This window comes from Drosophila erecta, unplaced genomic scaffold, assembly GCF_003286155.1.
Source record: "Drosophila erecta strain 14021-0224.00,06,07 unplaced genomic scaffold, DereRS2 tig00000021-arrow-pilon, whole genome shotgun sequence".
In the NCBI taxonomy this organism is placed as follows: domain Eukaryota; kingdom Metazoa; phylum Arthropoda; class Insecta; order Diptera; family Drosophilidae; genus Drosophila; species Drosophila erecta.
The window spans coordinates 18,211,652-18,231,623 of NW_020825198.1; the positions used below are offsets into that span (position 1 = coordinate 18,211,652).

A 19,972-nucleotide genomic window follows, 5' to 3' on the forward strand; every position below is an offset into this window, starting at 1 on the left:
TGCATGTACAAATATGCAGATACAGATACAGATACGACTGCCTAAATAGATGCGGATACAAATGCCGGGGCATATGGGCAACTTGAACTTGAATTTCCATTTTGTGTCCCAAATTAGATCGGATTTAATTTGTAAGTGCTATTTTTCCACTGCAGCTATGGTCGGGAATAATCGATATGAGATAAAAAGATGGAATCCGTAAAAACCCGATGGTAAATATAATACTTTGTTCAATTATCTAATGTTTCGTATATATCAAAATAATTGACTGATAATCTGGCCAAGCAAACCAAGACGTGATATAGACCTTAATTTCATTTGATCCGAAACGCAAGCACACTGCAAAATGCTCGTCATGGAAATCCTCCTAAGGGCAAATAATTTTAATCTGCTAATTCAACAATCATCCAATTTTAAACCCCCTTAAGAGACGCCACTTGAGTTCCTCCCTTTTTGGTCCTGTTCCCGCTCGCAAGGAATGCAAACGAACTGCCCCGAATCACAGCAATTTTCAAAGTAAACAGACAGAAATTTTTTCCTCAGAGCTATCCAGGCAGAGTGAGAAAAAGCGAACTTTTATTTATAAAACACTCGAAACGAGAAAAAATGTCCAAACTGTTTTTCGGGCATATTGACGCAAGGATTTCCCAGGCCGGCAAAGATGGGGGAAAATAAAAAACTATGGAAGGCAATGCAATGTGAAGAGATCAAACAGTCGGCTGAAAGTCCTACGCTCGGGCCAAAGTTTGTTTTGCTTTTTCCTTTTGCCAAATGTCACATGAAAAATGCGTTTGCTGTTTGCCAAAAATGCCGGCACTTTGCATGGCTCACCCTCACCCACGGAAACTCAGTCCGAAAAGCACTACCCCCAGGACATTCTATTCTTCAGATCCTCAGCCGAGCCAGAAGGATGGTGGTGTTGGTCTTCTTGCACGAAATTTCCATTTAATGTGTTTGCCCAAAGTATTAAAAGGCAAACGACGATTGAGTATCGGAAAGTAGTAAAGCAAAGTTGGGAGCGAAGCTCTGGGGTGTCCATGACATGGCACTGGAGTTGCACTCCTGGCAGAGACAGCGAGAAAATTCGTATTAATCTTAATATTAAATGTAACTAAAAAATCACGAGAATTGCAAGAATTTGTACAATAGATATGGAAATAGCTATACCTCGAACCAGTTTGGAATGGTTGCTCAAGTTACGTGGTATTTCTCCCAGTGCAGAGGCAAACTCCCCGACTGACTGCTGAGTGATTGCCATGATAAGTGGCCCATTATGATGCCAGTTTGCACAGCGAGATTGCTCTGCGCTCCATTGGAGTTGGCCATAGTCATAGCATCGACCAGCGACCATCGACCATCGGCCATCGGCATCACCCTCCTTCGACTCGGCTTTAATGCATATCAGAGTGGGCAAACTTTTGGCCAAAAAGTGCGTCATTGTACGTTCGCTTTGCGTTGTCTTTCGGCCAGATCCCGCTCCTCCGGTCCGAGTCCTCCATCAACCGACTCCTGGCCAGTGTTCCTTGTGCAACGTCTGTTGACAAAAGACATTTAATTTTCCCGCCTGGCGTCGTCGCTCGTCGCTCGTCTTTAGCCTCCTGTGCGTGGAGGTTGGGTATCTGTATCTGTATCTGGACTGGGGCTATGCAATAAAGTTGGTCGTCGTCGTGGTTTCTTTTCAGCTCTTTTCGAATGGCCCTCGACGCGTCTTTCCTTTGCTCCATTTTTGTCTCCGCCGGCTAGCGAAAACTTTGATAAGTGAAATTTATTGTGGGTGCTTTGTGTGTCCACTATGATGGTTACACAGAAAACATTCAAGGGATGAGTTGAAAACTATTTTCGGATTGCTATTTTTCTTGGAAAAACAATAGGAGAATAAGAAACAAGAAAATGTGACATTCAATTTATGAAAAGATACATTTTAATCTTGACTTGACAGATAATTAGTATATTATTTTGCAAATAGTGATGACCAGTTAATGGTAGGAAGTGGTTTTGTATCTTGGTGTGACTCTGACCTTTTCCTTTTTTTTCAGTGTACCCCCGCTGGAGACAGAAGAATGTCCAACTGATGGCGCTCTTAATGTTTTACGGCATTCAGTTGATGTCTATTATTTGCAACATAAATCAGCAGGGCAATAACTGCAGGAGGATCCTCCAGCGATCTGTTTAGCGATCCTATGCAATTCGCACTACCAGCATTCCTCAACCCATCCTGCATATCAACATCCTGCATAGCAATTTAAATAGCCTCTGGCGGCCATCAACCCCCGATGCAAACTCATTAATTTACGTAAAATCCACTTAACTTCTTTCCCGTACGCAATAAATTCCACAACTTTGCGCCTCATCAACCGAAATGAATGCCGAAATTTAGCACGCGACAAAGTCAGACAATAGAATAGATAGAATCTACATGAAGTAGACGCCACGTCGCCGCTGAATTTCGGAACATGTGGTGTTATGATGAGGATTGGGACCTTTAAACCACTGAGCCACCGAACCACCACCCTCTACCACCCCATAACACTTGGCAGAGCCACCCCAAATCCTCGGACTTCGGTAGTCCGGAAAAGGGTGCATTGATATGCGTAAGCGAAGCGATTTTTCCAGCCTGCCCTGTGGGGGAATTCCCCCGGAAGATCGAAGGACCGGAAGAATTACGTGCCGGCAGAGCGGAGAACCCATGCCAATGCATTGCCATCATTTCAGGCAATTGTCAAACAAAACGCCGCCTGGGTGCTGGGTGGTGGGTGGATAAATTAGATTTTTACTTGCGCACAATTGCATAAAGCCCCAGGCCCAAAAGCCCGACAATGTAATCCTCAGAGGACCTGGTCGTAAATATTCATTGCATACGGCCGGGCGCTTGAGCTTAAAGTTCTATCACTCACCTCCAGCCCGAGCCCCTTGTTCCCCTTCCCATTGTTCTCTGGTTTTTTTCAAGGTCTTTGCCAAATTTTGGGGCGGCAGCAATTTCATTTTCAAACCACCCACCCAACGTCCTTGGCGTGCGCTCCCCCCAGAAATCTTGGGGGTTGGACTTATCCGGCAAGGGTGTCGATCTATAAATTGTACCTTTTGTTGCAGTTTTTGCCTGAATATCTTGAAGATTCGGGGGAGACGGCATCTCCGGGGCTGCAACCCTCGACGTGCGACGTCTTTAATAAATGTTGGATGTTTCGTTGCGAGATTAAGTGGATTCCGTTTATGGCATGAGTAATGATGGATGCATAATGCCCACGTATGTGGCAGGTGTGGGTGTGGAAACTCTGTAGTGGCTGCGGTTTGCTGCGATAAATGGGTGGAGACAATACCGGGTTTTGGGAACTTATATCTGAAGTAAATGGATACTTTAGTTGGAAAATTATGCTAGCTTGTCGCTAAATCGAAATTATTATTAATATTTCCCTCTTTAAGTGGAAGCAAATCATAAATGCAAATAGTATTGCTTGAAATTCATATTATTGTAAATCCAAATAAATTATATGTATAAAGTTTTTTTTTATCAATGAGTATTGAAGGATTATTACAGAGCTCAACATGGTTTTATGAAATACAGAAAATTATTTGGATCACCATAATCTTATCCTTAGAAGTATTAGGTGGATTTGTGTAAAAGTCTTATGATTTACTAAGATTTTTAATACTGGATACTTTGCAATGCGATCTTTCCAGTTTAAGAAACGAAAACTGAGTTCTCGTAAAAGTGTTCCACTCTCAACTAATATGTTACGCTTCAAAATAAGCATGCATTACTTAAGAAGATGAAAACAATTTCGCACATTAAATAATCAGTTGCCTCATAGACATGGAAGTTTCAGCGACTGTTTTAAATAACTTGTTTAAATACGTTCTTTTACACGTGTGGATCGCGATTGTGCTCCTGCTCCTGCACAGAGATCTGAGCAGTTGGGATGGATTGATGGGACTGCTCTCCCGTCCAGGATTGGGTGAAAATGGATCTGCCGCCTATTTAAGTGTTCCATCCTCGGAAATCGATGCGTATACGCAGGGTTGGCGCTATTACTCATATAACGCTTGGCTGGCTGAAAGAATTCCACTACGGCGTTCCTTGCCAGACTTACGAGATCCCCGCTGTGTGAAGCTGGAATACGATGAGGACTCTGATGAGATGAAGCCGGCCAGTATTATATTGATATTCCGAAACGAACAGCTCGCAGTTTTGTTAAGAACATTACACAGTTTGATCGAGAGGACGCCAAGACACCTCTATATCGAGCTTATTCTGGTGAACGATCACAGCGATAGGGACTTTTGGACAGAGAAAGTATCGCTCTTCTGCTTCGACAACTATGTGCACAGGTACATTCATCCAAAAGCTCGCATTCTTCACCTGCCTGAACAGGTGGGCCTAATCAAGGCTCGCGTTTTGGCCTCCCACGAAGCCACGGCCGAGAACTTGGTGTTCGTGGATGCACAAGTGGAGTTCACAAATGGCTGGTTACCTCCACTACTTGATGCCATTGTGCAGCAAAGTCTTACCCTGGCCACTCCCATTTTGGACAGCCTGAACGAGCAGACTTTGGCCTACCAGCGATCTAGGGAAAGGCGCGGGATCTACGATTGGAGCTTAACGCGTAGGGAAGTTCCTTTATCTAGAGAAAGGAGGACCTTCCTGCCAAGGCCCTACGAAGTGGCTGCCGTAAGGACTTCCGTCTTTGCCATTCGAGCGCTTTGGTTTCAGGACATCTCGAGCTTCGATAGAGAGCTCCGGGGGTTTGGAGCTGCTGAGCTGGAGCTGAGCCTCAAAGTGTGGTGTACTGGTGGTCGAATTGTGCAAGTTCCCTGCTCCCGAGTTGGCCACTTGCAGCCCAAGGATCAGGACTACCTGAAGCGATATGGGGATCTGTATAAAATGGGCGACCAAGTATCAAGGGTATGTACAAAGGCAACAAAAATGAAATCAATGTTGAATTGTTATTTTTTTTCATTTTCCCAGAACCTCAAACGCATCATAGAAGTGTGGGCAGGGGATCTAAAGTCGGTCATTTACAAATACCAGCCTCATCTCCTTAATAATATATCAGAGGGCGATCTCAGTGAACCGCGAAAACTACATCAGCAATACGCATGCCAGTCCTTTAAAGAGTATATAAATGATATTACGCCAGGTCTCAACCACGTTACGCCCCTAAATCGAACGTATTATGCCTCAGGACATGCAAAATCGCTTGAATTCCCCAAAAAGTGTTTGACAATTAATGCGAAAAGTCAGCTTTTGTTTCTAGAACGCTGCAGTGCAAATAATACTCTCCAACACTGGACACTAACCTATCTTAAGGATCTACGTGTAGCTGGAAGTATCTGCGCAGAAGTGCAGCCCAATTTAAGGTTGGGATACGGGTTTTGCCACAGTTTAGGAGGTCGGCAAAGATGGCAATACGATTCGGTACACAATCACCTAGTGAGCAATGCAAAGTGTTTGGAATTCGCAGATGAACTCAATATTTTCCTGAATGCTTGCAATGCAACGAATCGAAAGCAAAGATGGATTCTCGATAACATTAATCTGAGTGTAATGCAATCAGTACACACATTCGGATAGATAGATACAGTACGAATCCTATCTGATGATAGCGGCAGTGAGGTATTTGAATTTTAGGATCTAAAAAGAAGTTTTTTTAATTGTTCTATAGCTCTTGCACATCAGTTGTAGCTTTAAGGGAATAAACATAATTTAATAACTAGAATTGCTAAAATATAAATTTAAGAAATGGTTTAAAGCTAATAAGACCAAGGCTTAGTGGTTTGCATTTAGGCAAACATCCCTGTTGTGCTCCATCAAGGAGTCCTGTACTCCAGTGAACATCCATCTTTGTGCCGTCACATCCGAATCGCAAGCACTTACAATGAGGCGGACTTTGCTGACATCAATTTGTAGGCATTTGTTTCCGTTGCTGACAAATGAGCTGTGCTGGTAATTGTAGTGCCACGGATTTTTCGGCACTTTTTTAGAGCATTTCGTAGTCCGCACATTGTTTTTGTAGTCCACATCCAGGCACATGTTACCATGTTTCAGTTGGCAACGAGACGTCAGTGTCCAGTCCTCGAAATTAGTTGAGTTGCATTGCCTTATGACAGGAAATCCTGCCTTGATGGATAAGCAGAAATGCGGCGCCACAAATGGCATTATTTTACCTACCCCATAGCTGGAAAGTGCAGCATGAAGATAATGGTTCCTGATCTGCGGCGCCACTTGGCTTCTATACCATCCGAAGGACTTGCAATTCAGGCGACGTCGTAAATCTCGCGGCTTGTCCAGCGATTCTGAGGTAAGGTTTCTCAGCCTGGGATTGTATCGATAAAAGTGCAGCTTATACTCGTCGAACCAGACATCTACAACGCGTTTGAAGTTCTGCAGAGTAATTAAAAAGAGAGATAAGAGATAAGAATTAAACGGAACTTAAGAAAGATGTTATACTAACTAACCTTTTGGACTTGTAAGCTGGGATTTCTGTTTGGCGCCATCTGGGCCTCAAGCTCATCGCGCTTATAGATAACTCCCACTCGTGAACAGGGAACAGTGAGGATGAGACCACCACACTGCCACGCTTTGAGGCTGAGTTCCAGGGCATCGCCCCCGTAATCCTGGAGTGCTTCATCCCAGCCCCCAAGTTTCCAGAACCAACTGCGATCAATGGCGAAAACACGACCCTCCAGTTGGGAGGACGGGTATGGCTTGGGAAGGTTGTTCCACGAGTGCTGATCCAGGGGCAGGAAAATGTGATCCAACTGCCAGTCAAATGCCATTTGCTCAGGTTCCAGCAGCTTCTGGTAGGCAAACGACTCTGTAGATATGGCATCTACAATGGGCTCGGTGACGGTCTGGTTGTTTGACAGCATGGGCTCAAGTAGAGGAGGAAGCCAACCCTTTGTGACCTCCATGTGGCCATTGAGGAATACGAGAACATCTCCAGTGGCTATCCTAGCTCCAGTCAAACGACCTTGAATAATGCCCTTCAAGGTTTCCATTTCCAGCTGAATAACTATGGGTAGTTTTTGATGAATGTGCTGGATAAGATCTATATCGCCATGCCCATCATGAACCAGTACGATTTCCTTGAGTAAAGCGGGTGGTGTTTGCGCAATCACACTATAGATGGCTCTCAGCAGAGTGTGAGGATGCTCCTGTTGGCTGGCAATAACTATGCTCACAGTCAGCCGTTTTTCTGAACTATAGTTGATCTTGAGGCACCTTTAAATAGGGATTTAGTATATGAAAATAAATTGGTTTACCACTGTACTTACTGAGGATCCCTGTAGTCTTCTAGAGCTCGTTTCAGCGGAATTCTTTCAGAGAGCCAGGCATTGTAGTGATATTCCTCGTTCTGTATGGCAGCATCTACCAAATCCTTTTTTGTCATTTGCAAATGTGCTTCTTTGCCATGCTCGCCTAGATTCTTAATTGTAAAGTATTCAAAGTCAACTATGGCATTTGATAAGTCATCTGTATACAAGAGCCAGATAAATAGAGATATTATGCAATATGCTAAAATGAAGATCGCACAGCTGCACGGAGTACCGAATAGTAATGGTTTCATTGTGGTTCAAATTGGACTGAAAAAGTTATTTAAAAACTATTAAGGGTCTTTGCTAATGCGGCTTGGAAGGAACAAATGCATTCGATATTGTTTTTAGAGCAGTAAAGACTGCCGGCATACCCTACACTTTTGTTCATATTTATTGGGGCACACCAAACATGCTCTGTATCTTTAAGACTGTTTGGTATCTTGTAAGTTATTTGCACTTGAACAGATTGGTTATAACGAATTGATGAATTGGTTCATTTTCGTTGCAACAAAGCCAGTGGATTTTCTTGTCTTAAGACAAGTCAGTCGTCGCCAACTTTCAATGCAAAACATCTGAAACCCACTCCAATGGCCTTCAGAAATTCCAATATGCCCGCCCATGATCTGCTCACTAAGCACCGAATCGAAAACTTTCTCAGCGTATAAGATGGGATTACTGGCGTAGAAGACCGCTCTCGTCATGCTCTCAGCTGGCCAGCCTCAGTCTTGGCCAAAACGCTGTGCGGTTTAAGCCGAAAGTTTACTGTCCGTTCCGGAGGGCTGTGTCGGTTGCTGTGATACGATGTGCCTGGATATTTGGAGGCACAAGAAGAAGGTGTTGCCGCTGCTACTGCTGCTGGCCATCGGCAGTACCATCTACTATCTATATACCCTGAAGCTGGAGCGGGAGCTCGAGGAAAGTGCCACTTCGACCACTTCCCGCTTGGAGCGTGACATAAGAGATCTGCAGGCGGTCTTCGAGTCGGAGGTCATTCCGGATCTGGGCGCTTTGGGTCGACCGGCGCGGGCCAATTGGACGGAGGAGCAGCTGGGCGCCATCGCCAAAAGCCAGCGGGAAACGGGTTACAATGCTTGGCTCTCCAAGCGCATCTCACCTGAGCGAACGCTCTACGACATGCGACATCGCAGGTGAGTGGGAGAGCACTGGCTATAAGAGCTTGCCGAGAGGGCATCGGTAGCTTTATAAGAGTGGGATCCGATCCAGTACTGCCGGTGCTTTAAAGACACATTTCTGGTATAAACTCATCTCAAGTCGCCATCTTACTACCAAATGTATCTTCAATAATACTGCGAATGGATTCACTCCTTATAAGCCATTATAAGACTCAAGTAGACACATTTAGAACGTTTTTCCCTGAGTGTAAAATGCTTAATCGCCATCAACTCTCTGACTCTCTGAATTGTGTGATCTTTCCACAGCTGCAAAAAGCTTAAGTACCCGCTGGAAAAGCTCCCGTCGGTTAGTGTGGTGATAACGTATCACAATGAGGAGGCCAGCGTGCTGCTGCGAACGCTGAGCAGCCTGAGGAGCCGGACTCCGGTTGAGCTGCTTCGGGAGGTCATCCTGGTGGACGACGGGAGCAGCCAAGTGAACGGGAGCCTCAACGACTTCATTAAGATCAAGTTCTTGAACATGGTGCAGCACCGCAGGATCACAACCCAGGTGGGTCTGATGCGTGCCAGGGTCGTGGGCGCCGAACTGGCCCTGGCCGATGTCCTGGTCTTCCTTGACTCCCATGTGGAGGTCACCAAGGGCTGGCTGGAGCCACTCATTGCGCCCATTTTTGAGGACAACCGGACCTGCACTACGCCTATCATAGACACCATTGACTTTGATAACTTTGCCTACAGAAGGGGCAAGCCGTCGAGGGGCTTCTTCAACTGGGAGTTCAATTACATCCAGCTGCCACTTCTCAAGGAGGAGGCGGTAGCCATGCCGGCTCCACATAAGAATCCCATAATGAATGGTGGTCTCTTTGCCATTGGACGCGAGTGGTTCTCGGAGCTCGGTGGCTACGACAAGGGTTTGAAGATCTGGGGAGCCGAGCAGTTCGAGCTGAGCCTCAAGCTCTGGCTGTGCGGAGGACGGATCCTAGAAGTTCCCTGCTCCAGGGTAGGCCACCTCTTTAGAGACGGAAATTTCCAAGTTCGCTACACCAATAAGGACAAAAACAGCGAGAGGAAGCTAATTTCAAGGGTGAGTTATGTTCTGTTATGTAAAAGCCATATTTTCATTCAAACTAGTTCGAAAATAAACTAATCGTGTGTGTACGACTAACATCCCCTTTAGAACTACCGTCGAGTGGCTGAGATTTGGTTGGATGAATACAAGGACAAGCTATTTGCCAACATGCCACATTTAACAGTGATTCCGGTTGGAAATCTTGCCGAGCAACGGGAACTCAAGAGGCGCCTCCACTGCAAGCCTTTCAAGTGGTTTTTGGACAACCTCGCGGCGGATTTCCTGAACCTTTATCCCATATTGGATCCCGCAGAATACGCCTCTGGAGTACTACAAAGTATATCATCCCCGAAACTCTGCCTGGATCGCAAGGAACCTCGACTTGGTCGACCCCAATTGGCTCCTTGTAGTTCGGACCACGTGTTCCCAAGTCCCGAGCAGTACTGGAGCCTGACCAACCATAGGGAGTTGCGATCCGGATTCTACTGCTTGGAGGTGCGCAACCAAGGAGCAAATGTTAACATTTACCAATGCCATGGTCAGAGTGGAAACCAGTTCTGGTCCTTCGACTCCAAGACCCATCAGGTGATCTCCGGCCAACAGAAAAACTCCAGGCATTGCCTGGAGGCGCAGCCGGCATCAAATTCAGTCACTTCGAGTGTTTGTGATCCGAAAAACCATAGGCAAAAGTGGAAATTCGGCTATCAGAATAGCCGAAGACTCCAACATTTTTGGGATAATGTCAAGCAATAGGAGGAATTTCAGGCATTGTCAGGAGCTCTGCCTATAACTGCCGAATTTATTTTGTAAATATATAGAAGCACCTTTTTATTTAGGTTTTAAATTTGTTATTTAGGAAGGAGCAAGTAAGAGTATATTTAAGCAACAGCTGCATTTTTTAAGAATATTTGCTTAAGTGTAATGTACAGACCGCTTTAGTGTTATACTCCTTGAGTTATGATGAACTCTTACCAATTAATTATTTTCGAGTCCCATCCTTTCATTTTTAAAGTCCGGGTCAAACGGCACCCCAAACACACGAGTTCTATATGCAAAGTAGTATAAATCATATATGTCAAATATATGCTTCATATGAAAGCATATGGAACGCAAAGAGACCGGCAAGTTCATCTGAAATAAATCCGGAAAAATAATGAAATTAAGTATCAATAAATGAACTCAGTATAAAAAAACGCACATCAGTCACTGGATAGTACGAATGATCCAGAAAATACGTGTGGTGTTCCAAGGATTCATTAATTATCGATCCCAAATGCAAATCCGCCTCGAAAGGCAGGAACCGATGTCCCTGAAACTCATCCCGACTATCGCCGGCTATCACATTGACATTATTGAGACATCGACCCAGTTCCTCAGTGAAATAATCTCCTTTCACCTCCGAACTGCAAATACTTTCGTTGGTCAGGGCTGTGAGTGCGAATCGCTTAAGAGCAGCTCCACTGAAGACAATCCCAGAACTTGCTAGCATGAAGACCTAGAAATTAGATTAGGATATACAAACAAGGCGTTAAAAGTGAGGCATTGGCATTGTTTCCTTAATCAGAGAACAAGTTGCTGCAAAGTAATAAAGAATGGAAGTGAATTCAATAATTGATAGCTCACCAAACCGTTGCGTGTTCGCAGCTTGCATCCAAAGTAAATGAGTTCGTTGGGACTATAGGTCTTCAACATGTGACGAAGATTCTCCACGACTACAAAGCTGAAAACAGAATTTTTTGCACTCAGTGTATTACTTCTACATGCAAAATTCGCCTTTATTACTTATCGTCGTTGCAGTAGAGGAACCAGTCGCCCTGATGGAAGTGATACTTGTAGACGTACTCCAGATGGGCCCTCATTCGTTGCCATTTGTCACTCACATGCGTAAACGCAGCCGGCTCCAAGTAGTGATGAATGTCATCGCTGACGAAAAGAAAGTGATCGCAGTGCTTGACCCAAGTGCGATGGACGTGAATTGCGGTATGTTCGTGGCGAAATTCGTAGGTGGATATGATGCAAAAAATCCTAGGAGCTGGTGGACCAGAGCGCTCGACGACTGCCGGAGCTCCAAAGTCGCCACTGCGGTGCAATATAACCGTATACAATATAATGACCAGGATGAGCAAGTAAATTGCATTCTTTCCGGACGGGAAAAGGCGCCGTGTACTGAATAGTCGTGGCATATCTAAACGTTTACTGAAATCGGCGGTTCGGGTGGCAGAACTATTGGTGCTGGGGAGTCCGTCGACAATTTAATTATATTGAGTGCTTTTGTCTGTCCGCGCTGCCTTGGTTTCCCTTGCCCGCCGCATACAAATTGCCTTTTTCAATTAGAATTATTAGCCCACCTAGACGCTTTGCCATCGTCTTTCATTGATGATAATGGTTTTCCAGTTGATGCAAAACGCTGCAGTGGAGCGGAATGGCTCGGAAGATCCCGATGGGTTGGCCAGTTCATAAAGTGTTGCGTAAACTACACAAACTCAAAGTGGAGTATCGATTACCGGGCCCCACATCTGGCGCTCATGTTTCCTGTATTTGAACTAAGTTCGTGGAAACAAAACTAAAACTCTTTACTCGATTCGAACACGTTTCTGTATTTGCATAGATACTCGAATCTATTTTGGGACAGCCACATATATTTTGAAAACATTATTCAATCGCCTACCTCTTTTGTTGCAAAAACAAAAGACCCACAAATGTTTGTTTGGATTTCAATAATCACATGTGAGCAGCTTGTACAGGTTTCATGTGAAACTGTCAAACAAAATATAAGGAACCTGTGGGAGGTAAGCGATATTCTGCTTATGTGGCATATTAATGTCTCAGTTTACGTGCTCAAGTTTCCAGATGAGCTAAGTTTCCATCTAACAGGTAAACAATAGGCCTACACACGATTAAGGTTACAGGAAGCAGGCAAAAGTGCAATACTGCATTCATGTGAATATCTACTTTCCCTCAGACATGATGTAACAATGACACTTTGCAGTTGGGCAAAAAAACCGAAAATCGAAGAAAAACGGAAGTAATTTTGCACAGACAAAGGGCATTGGGAAAATGAGACTCCAGGCCAGACGACAGATTCATTGATGAACACGTTTATCCTCCCCTTTTTCCCACATGTGAGATGAGTTATGTGATGTACATGATATGTGGGTTACTTTGGATGGCATGGATACTAGGAGTAACCTGGGCCCTCTGCCTTCCAGTAATTGAAACATCAGGAAGGAAGTTCGTCGACAGCTGCCAGAGGTGAGCCTTTTATTACGGCCCAAAGTCAATGGAGGTTGGGACTGGGGTGCCAAAGATTTTCGCTCGATAAACAAAATAGTAGTAATCGTACATTTCTGGCGGATATTCTACGAGAAAGCAAATGGCGCGGGTGGATATGGGAACTGATTTCTGAAAAGATGGTTGAGGAAATGTTACATAGCACTTTCTCAAACCTAGTAATATTACCTCTGTGCTTTTGTGATAAGTTAAGTTACGCAGCCAGGGTATGGTATCATAGCCCACTAAGAACTGGTAGTCCACTGTAACGGGTAGGAATGTCTCGTGCTCAAATTCGTCCCGACTTTCTGCTACCGTTACGTTAGCAAAACTCATGCACCGATGTATATCCAGACCCTCAACATATCCCGCCCAATGAGTGCACTCCTTGTTCTCAGGATCCTTCGACGCCTCTGTATATCGTCTTAAGGCCTCGCGACTTATCACATACCCACTATGATGGTGGGCAAAGGGCTAACACATTGGCAGGAATAGTGCTAAGCATTAATATATAATTTTTTCACTCAAAAATCAAACTTACCTCATGTGTAACAATATTCTCGAGAAGGTAGCCAAAATAAATCGGTTGACTGGGTTGATATTTCCATTTGCTTATCATATACCGCAGATTCTCCACGACTACAAAGCTGAAATAGGAAAGCAATAGGCTTCAGTCGAAAATTTCCTTTGTGCCAACTGGAATTCTCATTCTTCATTCACGTCGCAGAATCGTGCATATCAATAAAATCCATCACTGATCTGCTATGCATACAAAGCCGCAATGCAAATACATTTATGTACGACTGTTGTGTAGCCGAATTGGCCGATGTGAGTCTTATGGATATTCAAAAAATTGAGTACGGGCAGAGCGACAAGCAAACAATTGCCATTTAGAAAAACCGTGTCAACAACATGGCCAGATCCGTTTTTGAATGAATCGTGGACACGCAAAGCAAACAAAGTCCAAGTTCAAGCCGCAAATGTGCGAGGCAAACAACGATGGCTAAAATCTACAAAAAAAATAACGAAAAAATACGTAGGAAACATAAACACTGTGTAGAATATTTGCCAAGCAACCGGACCAAGATATAAGTAATTGTAGACAATGTTGATGAGGTGAGGTGCTATACACTTGGATATGTGGATATATAATCGTAAAAACCCCGATCACAATGTTTCAATTTCGCATTGTATTGCCGTCTAATTGTATGCTTGTAATTAATTACGTTATCAAAGCAGAAGAAGACGTCATTGGAAATCGTACTTTGTGTCCAGCACAGAGCCGGCCAATAAAACTACCAACTTTAATGGCTCTTGACGGACATAAACTTTTAATTGCCAGTCAACGACCACACGAAGTAGACGCCAAGTCAAGTTATCAACTCATTTTCGAGACGATTAAGCAGCGTATAAATACGCCTAGTTCTAATCCTAATCCTAATTCAATTGATTTTGTAATATTCTACGGCTGGTGTTGACATCACATCCAATAAATTTCCAATTATGTATGACGGCATAAATTAGGAAAATACTATTTCAATCGACAGCTCTCCGGCACACTTAATTGACCTCTTGGCACGCATTTTTTCCCAATATTGAAAAACTCTTGATAGTGCACTGTAATCAATAGGGGCATATTGAAGCTTCTAGCATTTACATTACCATTAACTTGGCATTTGAGTGTAAACAGGGATTAATTGAATTGCCTTTAGAAAAGTGCGCAAAATATCAAAATAAATTGATAGCGCCAATTGCAAGTATATTTGAGCTAATCAATGCCAGTGAAACGGAATGGCACATTGAACCTAGTTCATAGAGTTCATTTTATTTTCATAAGTTCGATTGCCTGGAGAATACATTGGGATAGGGTTGCGATCACTCGCATTTGTGACTTATCATCATAATCTGGCAAACTATGCTAATGGCATTCCGCACCGTGAATGAAAATCCATGGGAAAATATTCTTTTCCAACTTCGAACTGAAATTTGTACCAATTATGCGGCCAAACCTCCCCGGAGAGCAATCAAGCGACATATACACAGTGGAAAATGGGGAACCGGGGAAGTCCGGGGAAGTGCATTGTGTCCCTACAAAAGACAGATAAACTACCGCCTATAGATACTCGCACTTCCTTGGCACAGTTTTCCCCAGCTCCTCCAGATAAAGGAAACGCTCCGTGGGCTAAACCACAAAGGAAGCCGAGGAAAAATCGATCTACAATGGACTGAATGGAACGGAACCCACTGCCAAACGGGATGTAAACGGGAACATCCAGCGAACAACAATCGAAACCCAAACTCAAACTCGAGCACAAACAAATGCTGCCGAAGGCTGACTGATAACTTTATCAATGAAAGAAGTCAAAATATGTTGAGTGAGGCGGCCACCGAACTCAACGCTCATAAAAATAAACAACAAGAATGAATAAGGAGCCACGGAAAAAAATTACAACATCGGTTGGATTGTACACGATGCAAAAATTCCTTGGCTGTCTGCAATTTCATTGGCATTTGTGCTTTAATCCTAAATATATTTAATACATGTGAAATTATGAATTACACTTTTACAGAAGCAAATCAAATTGTGGCTAAGTGCTTAGGCATTGAAAACTATATTTGATGGCAAACTTTATAATGGTATATGTGCTATGGCAAAATCTTTTTCGGTGTAGTGGCAGTTGAGCGCCCAGAATATCAAAGCAATATTCTAGCGATAAAAGAAAACGATAATGGAGCTCTTCAGCAATTTATGAACCATTCGAACCATTCAAATTGTATTATGATCTGGTAAATAATACCTAGTCTTACCTGGAGGGCTCGACTCTGAGGAGCCAGTCGATTTTGTCGGCATAAGAAAGGGAGGCGTGCATCAGACCCTGATGGACCAAAGTCCACGTATCAGTGGAGTTAACCACAGGCACATAGGGTTCCAACTCGCCATCGATGTCCCCACTCACAAATAGCAAGACATTGCAGTGCCTTCCCCAGGTGCGTTTCACGTACTTGGCAGTGCCGGGGCCGTTATAATTATAGGGTATCATGCAGAGAATCCTGATATCCTCGTACAGGGGATCCAAGGTGTGCTGGTTACTTCGTTTTGCAGGTGCTCTATCGGCTTCGCGCACATTAATATAGAGAGTGAAAGCCAAAAACAGAATTAAGCCCATGAAGAGGCCATAATAGACGCGTCTAGGAGAAGGCATGACTTCGAACTGACTAGTATTTAGTTTTGATCATTTGAGTGGGAAAAGCCAATTTCAGATAAGACAGTTATCAGTCTGCAGAAAGAATCTAACCCACTTCGTTTTCGGGGGTCGATGTGCACTCATGCTTGGTATTTAAGAACAGACGGAAGCTATTAAGCTATTTTGTTTACGGTCAGTTGATTTTTGGCAGAGTAGGAAGATAAGTTCTAGGCTAAGCAGTTCCTATAATTAAACATTGATATTTTGTGCAAAAAATGAACTTCATTAATTGGCCGTTTTAGTTTTTGGCGAAAAAATAATCTGAGGTCGTTTTCATTTTATTAAATGAAACGGAATTGGTGAATGGTTTCACGATTGCATCTACAATTTGAATAGTTAATTAGAGTTATTATTTGGCCCGCAAAGTGTTAACTCGATTCGCTGGGCCAATTAAACATAATTACACGATTCGTTGGCCACTGGGAGCTACATTTTTGATAAGATTAGCGAGCTTTGATTGCATTTTAGTAATCCAATCAGGGAAGGGGTCAATTGTGTGGTTAGCGGTGCAGATAACGAAGTAACCATGGTTACCAATCAAATAATCATACAATTTGGCAAGTAATTCGATGACTGCTACTCAGCACTACAAATGGTCGCAATTAAAGATTAATCGGAAAGGGGCTTTAAAATGTAAATGGCTCTGGGTTTTAGTGCATTTCCGTTGAAAGCAGATGAGTACCAAAATAAAAGAAGACCCAACAACCTGCTGCTTCGAGTCTCCTGCAAGCCAAACAAACATTAAGTTACAAAATGAAATCTTTGGCCCATAAAATTAAACCGCAGCCAAATACGCAGAACAGACAAAGACGAAAAAAAACAAATTGTTTGGGGGGTGGAGGTTGAGGGAAAACAGGCTAATCTCATGGCGCAAGCTTATCGGGAAAACAAACCTGCAGCAACCTACTTTATATGTATCTGTATCTTTGTCTGCATCGCCATCTGCATCTGTAACCGCTGTGGCTGGCTGCTGCGAGCTCGCAATCCTATTTGCACACGGAGAAAAATCTTTGTTTCCTCTCGAATGGTAAGAAATTACCTGGATAATACATCATTTTTGCTATTCAATATTAAAATATAAATAAAAAAATATTATTTTGTGGTATGCATGGAGATAGTTACATGATAGTTATATATTCTCTTGACAGTGAATAACAAATAATGCTTCCAACGAACATCTCAGCGAGTTTCTGCAATATTTTTTCACAGTGCCCTTCCAATCCCATTCCGAGTCCAAATCCAATCCGATCCGATCCCCCACTGCTGCACTTTGATGTTCCTCTGATGGGAGCGCCCAAGATAGGAACAGTTAGCGCATCGCAGTTAACTCGTTCGGCGGAGTTTTCCTGTTGGGTTTTTATGAGCTGGGCTCAGGTCTTGAGTATCTTGCAGGGGGCCCATAACTTTGAATCGGACAACTTTTATTTGCATTTTTATTTGTTTTTCTTCAGTCAGGCTTCTCGGAACGCTCCAACTTTTTATATATTTTCAGGAAGATAGAATTTAATTTTGCTTTTGTTTGGCAACGCAATCGAGGTGAATATTTCACTTGAATTAAGTATAAAAGTTGAACCGCCTGCACTTTTCTGCTGCCAATATACAAATTCGAAGTGCACAGATTGTTATACTTGTGTGGCTGAGTTTTTGGAGCGTAGAACGTTTGTCAGTTACTAATTCGCATTCCATGCTTGACCCAATCTCGCACTCAAAGCCGAGCCCAAATCAATTTATTGTTATTTTTATGGAATTTCAATCAGAAAATTCCTAATTTTCTTGAATGGAAAATTGATTTTCAGCTGTGTGCAAAGATACAGCATTCAAATGAATATCTTTTTGTGGTCTGCCGCCAGCCAGGCAAGCAGAACTCTAGTGTATATTATTTATCTAAAAAAGCTGTTAATTTTTCGCTATTTAACCCGCGTGGCAAAGCTTTTACTACACTTCACCATATCTACAGACATATATGGAAAACATTTTGCGCAAATATTTTGCCAACCGCCGCAATTTTGCTTGTCACTTACAAAGGCAAACACATCAAATTCATAATCTTCGCCTTGGCAGAGAAGTTGTTGCTAATATTTGTTACTATTGTTTGCGTGCATTTTTATTATTTTTTTTGTTGTTTTCAGACCTTTGAGTTGGGTTAATATGCAAGCAAATAAGGCAGCTTCAGTTCAAAATGTTTGCCCAAAGTCTAAAAGAAAAGATAAATAAATCGCGGCTGAACTTAACGCACGGCATTATAAAAATGCTTCACATCTGCGACTGGTGTTAAACAAATTTGAGGCACTGTGTGTCTCTGAATAAGAATTTCGGCAAAGCATAAATAAACATTTAATGGAGATCTGAAAAAGTTGACTATAATCGCGGGTAATCACCCTTGAAAAGTTAAACACTTTAAAATCAATTTTAGGTTTTAGGTCAACGGGCTTACATGAATATTTAAATATTGGCTCAATACAATTTACACAGCTTTTGTAGTTTTTTGTAATATTTGCGCTTCTCGAGGCTGAAATCGATTTAAATGCCGTGGCATGTTTGTGTAATACGTATTTTATTTGAACAAGCAGCGCTGACCCCATAAAAATATTTATAGAAATGGATAGATGTCCACAATTGGCGACCGTTTTCCAAGAGACAGCGGGCTTGCCAATTTTAATTTTGGCCTTTGTTTTGGTTTTCCGTTTTAGCCGCCTGCACAATAAAGTGGGTCAAATATTGCGTATGACGCTGCTTTTTACCCAGCGGCTGTTGGCCAACCGGTTTCGCTTTCAAACATCGGCGGCGATTCGTCTGAGTTGGGAGTTGGTCGATTGGAGGCATGATGTTATGGTATGGGAATGGGTATGGGTATCTTACAGCTTCCACTTCCAGCTTAGCATTTGGTTCGGCTTGGCCCACGATTTTGGCGCCTAATTGAAAATTCAGTTGGCCAAGTCAACGTGTGTTGTGCGGGGTCGCAAACGTGGACTAATGTGCATTTTATTAATAAATTGTCCGCTTCATTAGGTTGCAGCCTCTGCCCCAGCAACCTGCAACTTTCACCCAGCGGAAGATGCATCCGACGGATGGGCTTTTAATAAATTGCCCTTCGGATGCGCTTTCTCGCTGCCTCTCCGATTCGGATTCGGATTCGGATTCCCATTCGAATTTGCATCTCGAGCTAATTATGTTGTTTATGTTGTATAATATTTTGATGTGCCTTGTGCGATCTACACATGTTTTCGAGGCAGCAGCCGTTAAAAGCGGCAATGCAAATGCAAATCGGAAAATAAAACTCAAATAAAAATAAAATTGGACATGCTGTCTGGAGCCAAGGTGAAAGCATAGGCAAATTGCCACATTTTGCAGGCTAGCAACTGGCGAACTTAGCTTCATAACCGATTGGGCTTCAACCCATTAGCCAGGCAATTAGCGGGGCTAACATAAAACCGATACTAAAACTCATTAGCAACAATTTCAAGTATGCACTGGAACTGTTTGCTTTATGCCCGGCAATGGCAGAAATTATATGGCCTGCTGTAATGAGCAGCTGAACTGCGAACAATCCAGAATTGAATAATCCAGAATTGTTCTAACCAGCAAAGCCAATACTTTTGGCTTTCTTTGTAGCCAGAAAGCTTTGCATATTGGCGGTAGAACGTGAGGCGATTGTTTAAACAACTGACCACGCGCTATTGGAATTTTTTGGCATTGTTTTGAACGGCGCCCAAATTCAACTAATGAAACAATTTGCACACATTGTGGCGTTCTGACAAATTGGTGGGCGTGTTTCGTTGGGTTCCGCTTATTTCTACAGTCCAAGCGGCAGACAATAAAATCCATAGATCACTCAAGCCCAAGCCCTTCTGAAAACGGTCGCCTAAGCCGGCTAAGATATTCATAGGTTCTAAACGTGAGGCTAAGTTAGTTAGGCGTCTCGCATCGGCGAATATGTCATA

General features: G+C 43.2%; 5 protein-coding genes across 5 annotated transcripts; 2 read left to right on the top strand and 3 right to left on the bottom strand.

Annotated features, from left to right (window-relative positions):
• Positions 1 to 3,811: 3,811 nt before the first annotated feature.
• LOC6544319 (putative polypeptide N-acetylgalactosaminyltransferase 12) lies at positions 3,812 to 5,620 on the top strand. Its single transcript, XM_001973088.2, has 2 exons — positions 3,812 to 4,900; positions 4,964 to 5,620. The coding sequence occupies exons 1-2, from the start codon at positions 3,812 to 3,814 to the stop codon at positions 5,567 to 5,569; spliced, it is 1,695 nt and encodes a 564-aa protein (XP_001973124.1). The 3' UTR covers positions 5,570 to 5,620.
• Positions 5,621 to 5,723: 103 nt separating this feature from the next.
• LOC6544320 (putative polypeptide N-acetylgalactosaminyltransferase 11) lies at positions 5,724 to 7,568 on the bottom strand. Its single transcript, XM_001973089.3, has 3 exons — positions 7,273 to 7,568; positions 6,454 to 7,219; positions 5,724 to 6,379 (listed from the first exon to the last, which is right to left on the bottom strand). Exons 1-3 carry the CDS (start codon positions 7,563 to 7,565, stop codon positions 5,765 to 5,767), a joined length of 1,674 nt encoding a protein of 557 aa, XP_001973125.2. The 5' UTR covers positions 7,566 to 7,568; the 3' UTR covers positions 5,724 to 5,764.
• A 456-nt stretch (positions 7,569 to 8,024) lies between these two features.
• On the top strand, positions 8,025 to 10,284 carry LOC6544321 (polypeptide N-acetylgalactosaminyltransferase 8). The gene is made up of 3 exons (XM_001973090.3): positions 8,025 to 8,462; positions 8,754 to 9,531; positions 9,625 to 10,284. The coding sequence occupies exons 1-3, from the start codon at positions 8,116 to 8,118 to the stop codon at positions 10,267 to 10,269; spliced, it is 1,770 nt and encodes a 589-aa protein (XP_001973126.1). The 5' UTR covers positions 8,025 to 8,115; the 3' UTR covers positions 10,270 to 10,284.
• A 180-nt stretch (positions 10,285 to 10,464) lies between these two features.
• On the bottom strand, positions 10,465 to 11,834 carry LOC26526970 (glycoprotein-N-acetylgalactosamine 3-beta-galactosyltransferase 1). The gene is made up of 4 exons (XM_015158886.2): positions 11,299 to 11,834; positions 11,140 to 11,236; positions 10,715 to 11,011; positions 10,465 to 10,647 (listed from the first exon to the last, which is right to left on the bottom strand). The coding sequence occupies exons 1-4, from the start codon at positions 11,697 to 11,699 to the stop codon at positions 10,492 to 10,494; spliced, it is 951 nt and encodes a 316-aa protein (XP_015014372.1). The 5' UTR covers positions 11,700 to 11,834; the 3' UTR covers positions 10,465 to 10,491.
• Positions 11,835 to 12,529: 695 nt separating this feature from the next.
• Positions 12,530 to 15,994, bottom strand: LOC6544322 (glycoprotein-N-acetylgalactosamine 3-beta-galactosyltransferase 1). Its single transcript, XM_001973091.3, has 4 exons — positions 15,595 to 15,994; positions 13,328 to 13,433; positions 12,976 to 13,260; positions 12,530 to 12,918 (listed from the first exon to the last, which is right to left on the bottom strand). Exons 1-4 carry the CDS (start codon positions 15,987 to 15,989, stop codon positions 12,781 to 12,783), a joined length of 924 nt encoding a protein of 307 aa, XP_001973127.3. The 5' UTR covers positions 15,990 to 15,994; the 3' UTR covers positions 12,530 to 12,780.
• Between the last annotated feature and the right edge of the window lie 3,978 nt (positions 15,995 to 19,972).

What these genes read in the sequence shown, in the direction of transcription:
- LOC6544319 (XM_001973088.2), top strand. Translation starts at nt 3,812, where the DNA reads ATGGAAGTTTCAGCGACTGTTTTAAATAACTTGTTTAAATACGTTCTT. An exon ending in TGGGCGACCAAGTATCAAGG is followed by an intron (nt 4,901 to 4,963) that starts GTATGTACAAAG and finishes TCATTTTCCCAG; the next exon opens with AACCTCAAACGCATCATAGA.
- LOC6544320 (XM_001973089.3), bottom strand. Translation starts at nt 7,565, where the DNA reads ATGAAACCATTACTATTCGGTACTCCGTGCAGCTGTGCGATCTTCATT. An exon ending in GAAGACTACAGGGATCCTCA is followed by an intron (nt 7,220 to 7,272) that starts GTAAGTACAGTG and finishes CCCTATTTAAAG; the next exon opens with GTGCCTCAAGATCAACTATA. An exon ending in CCAGCTTACAAGTCCAAAAG is followed by an intron (nt 6,380 to 6,453) that starts GTTAGTTAGTAT and finishes ATTACTCTGCAG; the next exon opens with AACTTCAAACGCGTTGTAGA.
- LOC6544321 (XM_001973090.3), top strand. Translation starts at nt 8,116, where the DNA reads ATGTGCCTGGATATTTGGAGGCACAAGAAGAAGGTGTTGCCGCTGCTA. An exon ending in TACGACATGCGACATCGCAG is followed by an intron (nt 8,463 to 8,753) that starts GTGAGTGGGAGA and finishes ATCTTTCCACAG; the next exon opens with CTGCAAAAAGCTTAAGTACC. An exon ending in AGAGGAAGCTAATTTCAAGG is followed by an intron (nt 9,532 to 9,624) that starts GTGAGTTATGTT and finishes CATCCCCTTTAG; the next exon opens with AACTACCGTCGAGTGGCTGA.
- LOC26526970 (XM_015158886.2), bottom strand. Translation starts at nt 11,699, where the DNA reads ATGCCACGACTATTCAGTACACGGCGCCTTTTCCCGTCCGGAAAGAAT. An exon ending in TGCGAACACGCAACGGTTTG is followed by an intron (nt 11,012 to 11,139) that starts GTGAGCTATCAA and finishes TCTAATTTCTAG; the next exon opens with GTCTTCATGCTAGCAAGTTC. An exon ending in CGTACTATCCAGTGACTGAT is followed by an intron (nt 10,648 to 10,714) that starts GTGCGTTTTTTT and finishes GATTTATTTCAG; the next exon opens with ATGAACTTGCCGGTCTCTTT.
- LOC6544322 (XM_001973091.3), bottom strand. Translation starts at nt 15,989, where the DNA reads ATGCCTTCTCCTAGACGCGTCTATTATGGCCTCTTCATGGGCTTAATT. An exon ending in AGAATATTGTTACACATGAG is followed by an intron (nt 13,261 to 13,327) that starts GTAAGTTTGATT and finishes CCAATGTGTTAG; the next exon opens with CCCTTTGCCCACCATCATAG. An exon ending in CTTATCACAAAAGCACAGAG is followed by an intron (nt 12,919 to 12,975) that starts GTAATATTACTA and finishes CCATCTTTTCAG; the next exon opens with AAATCAGTTCCCATATCCAC.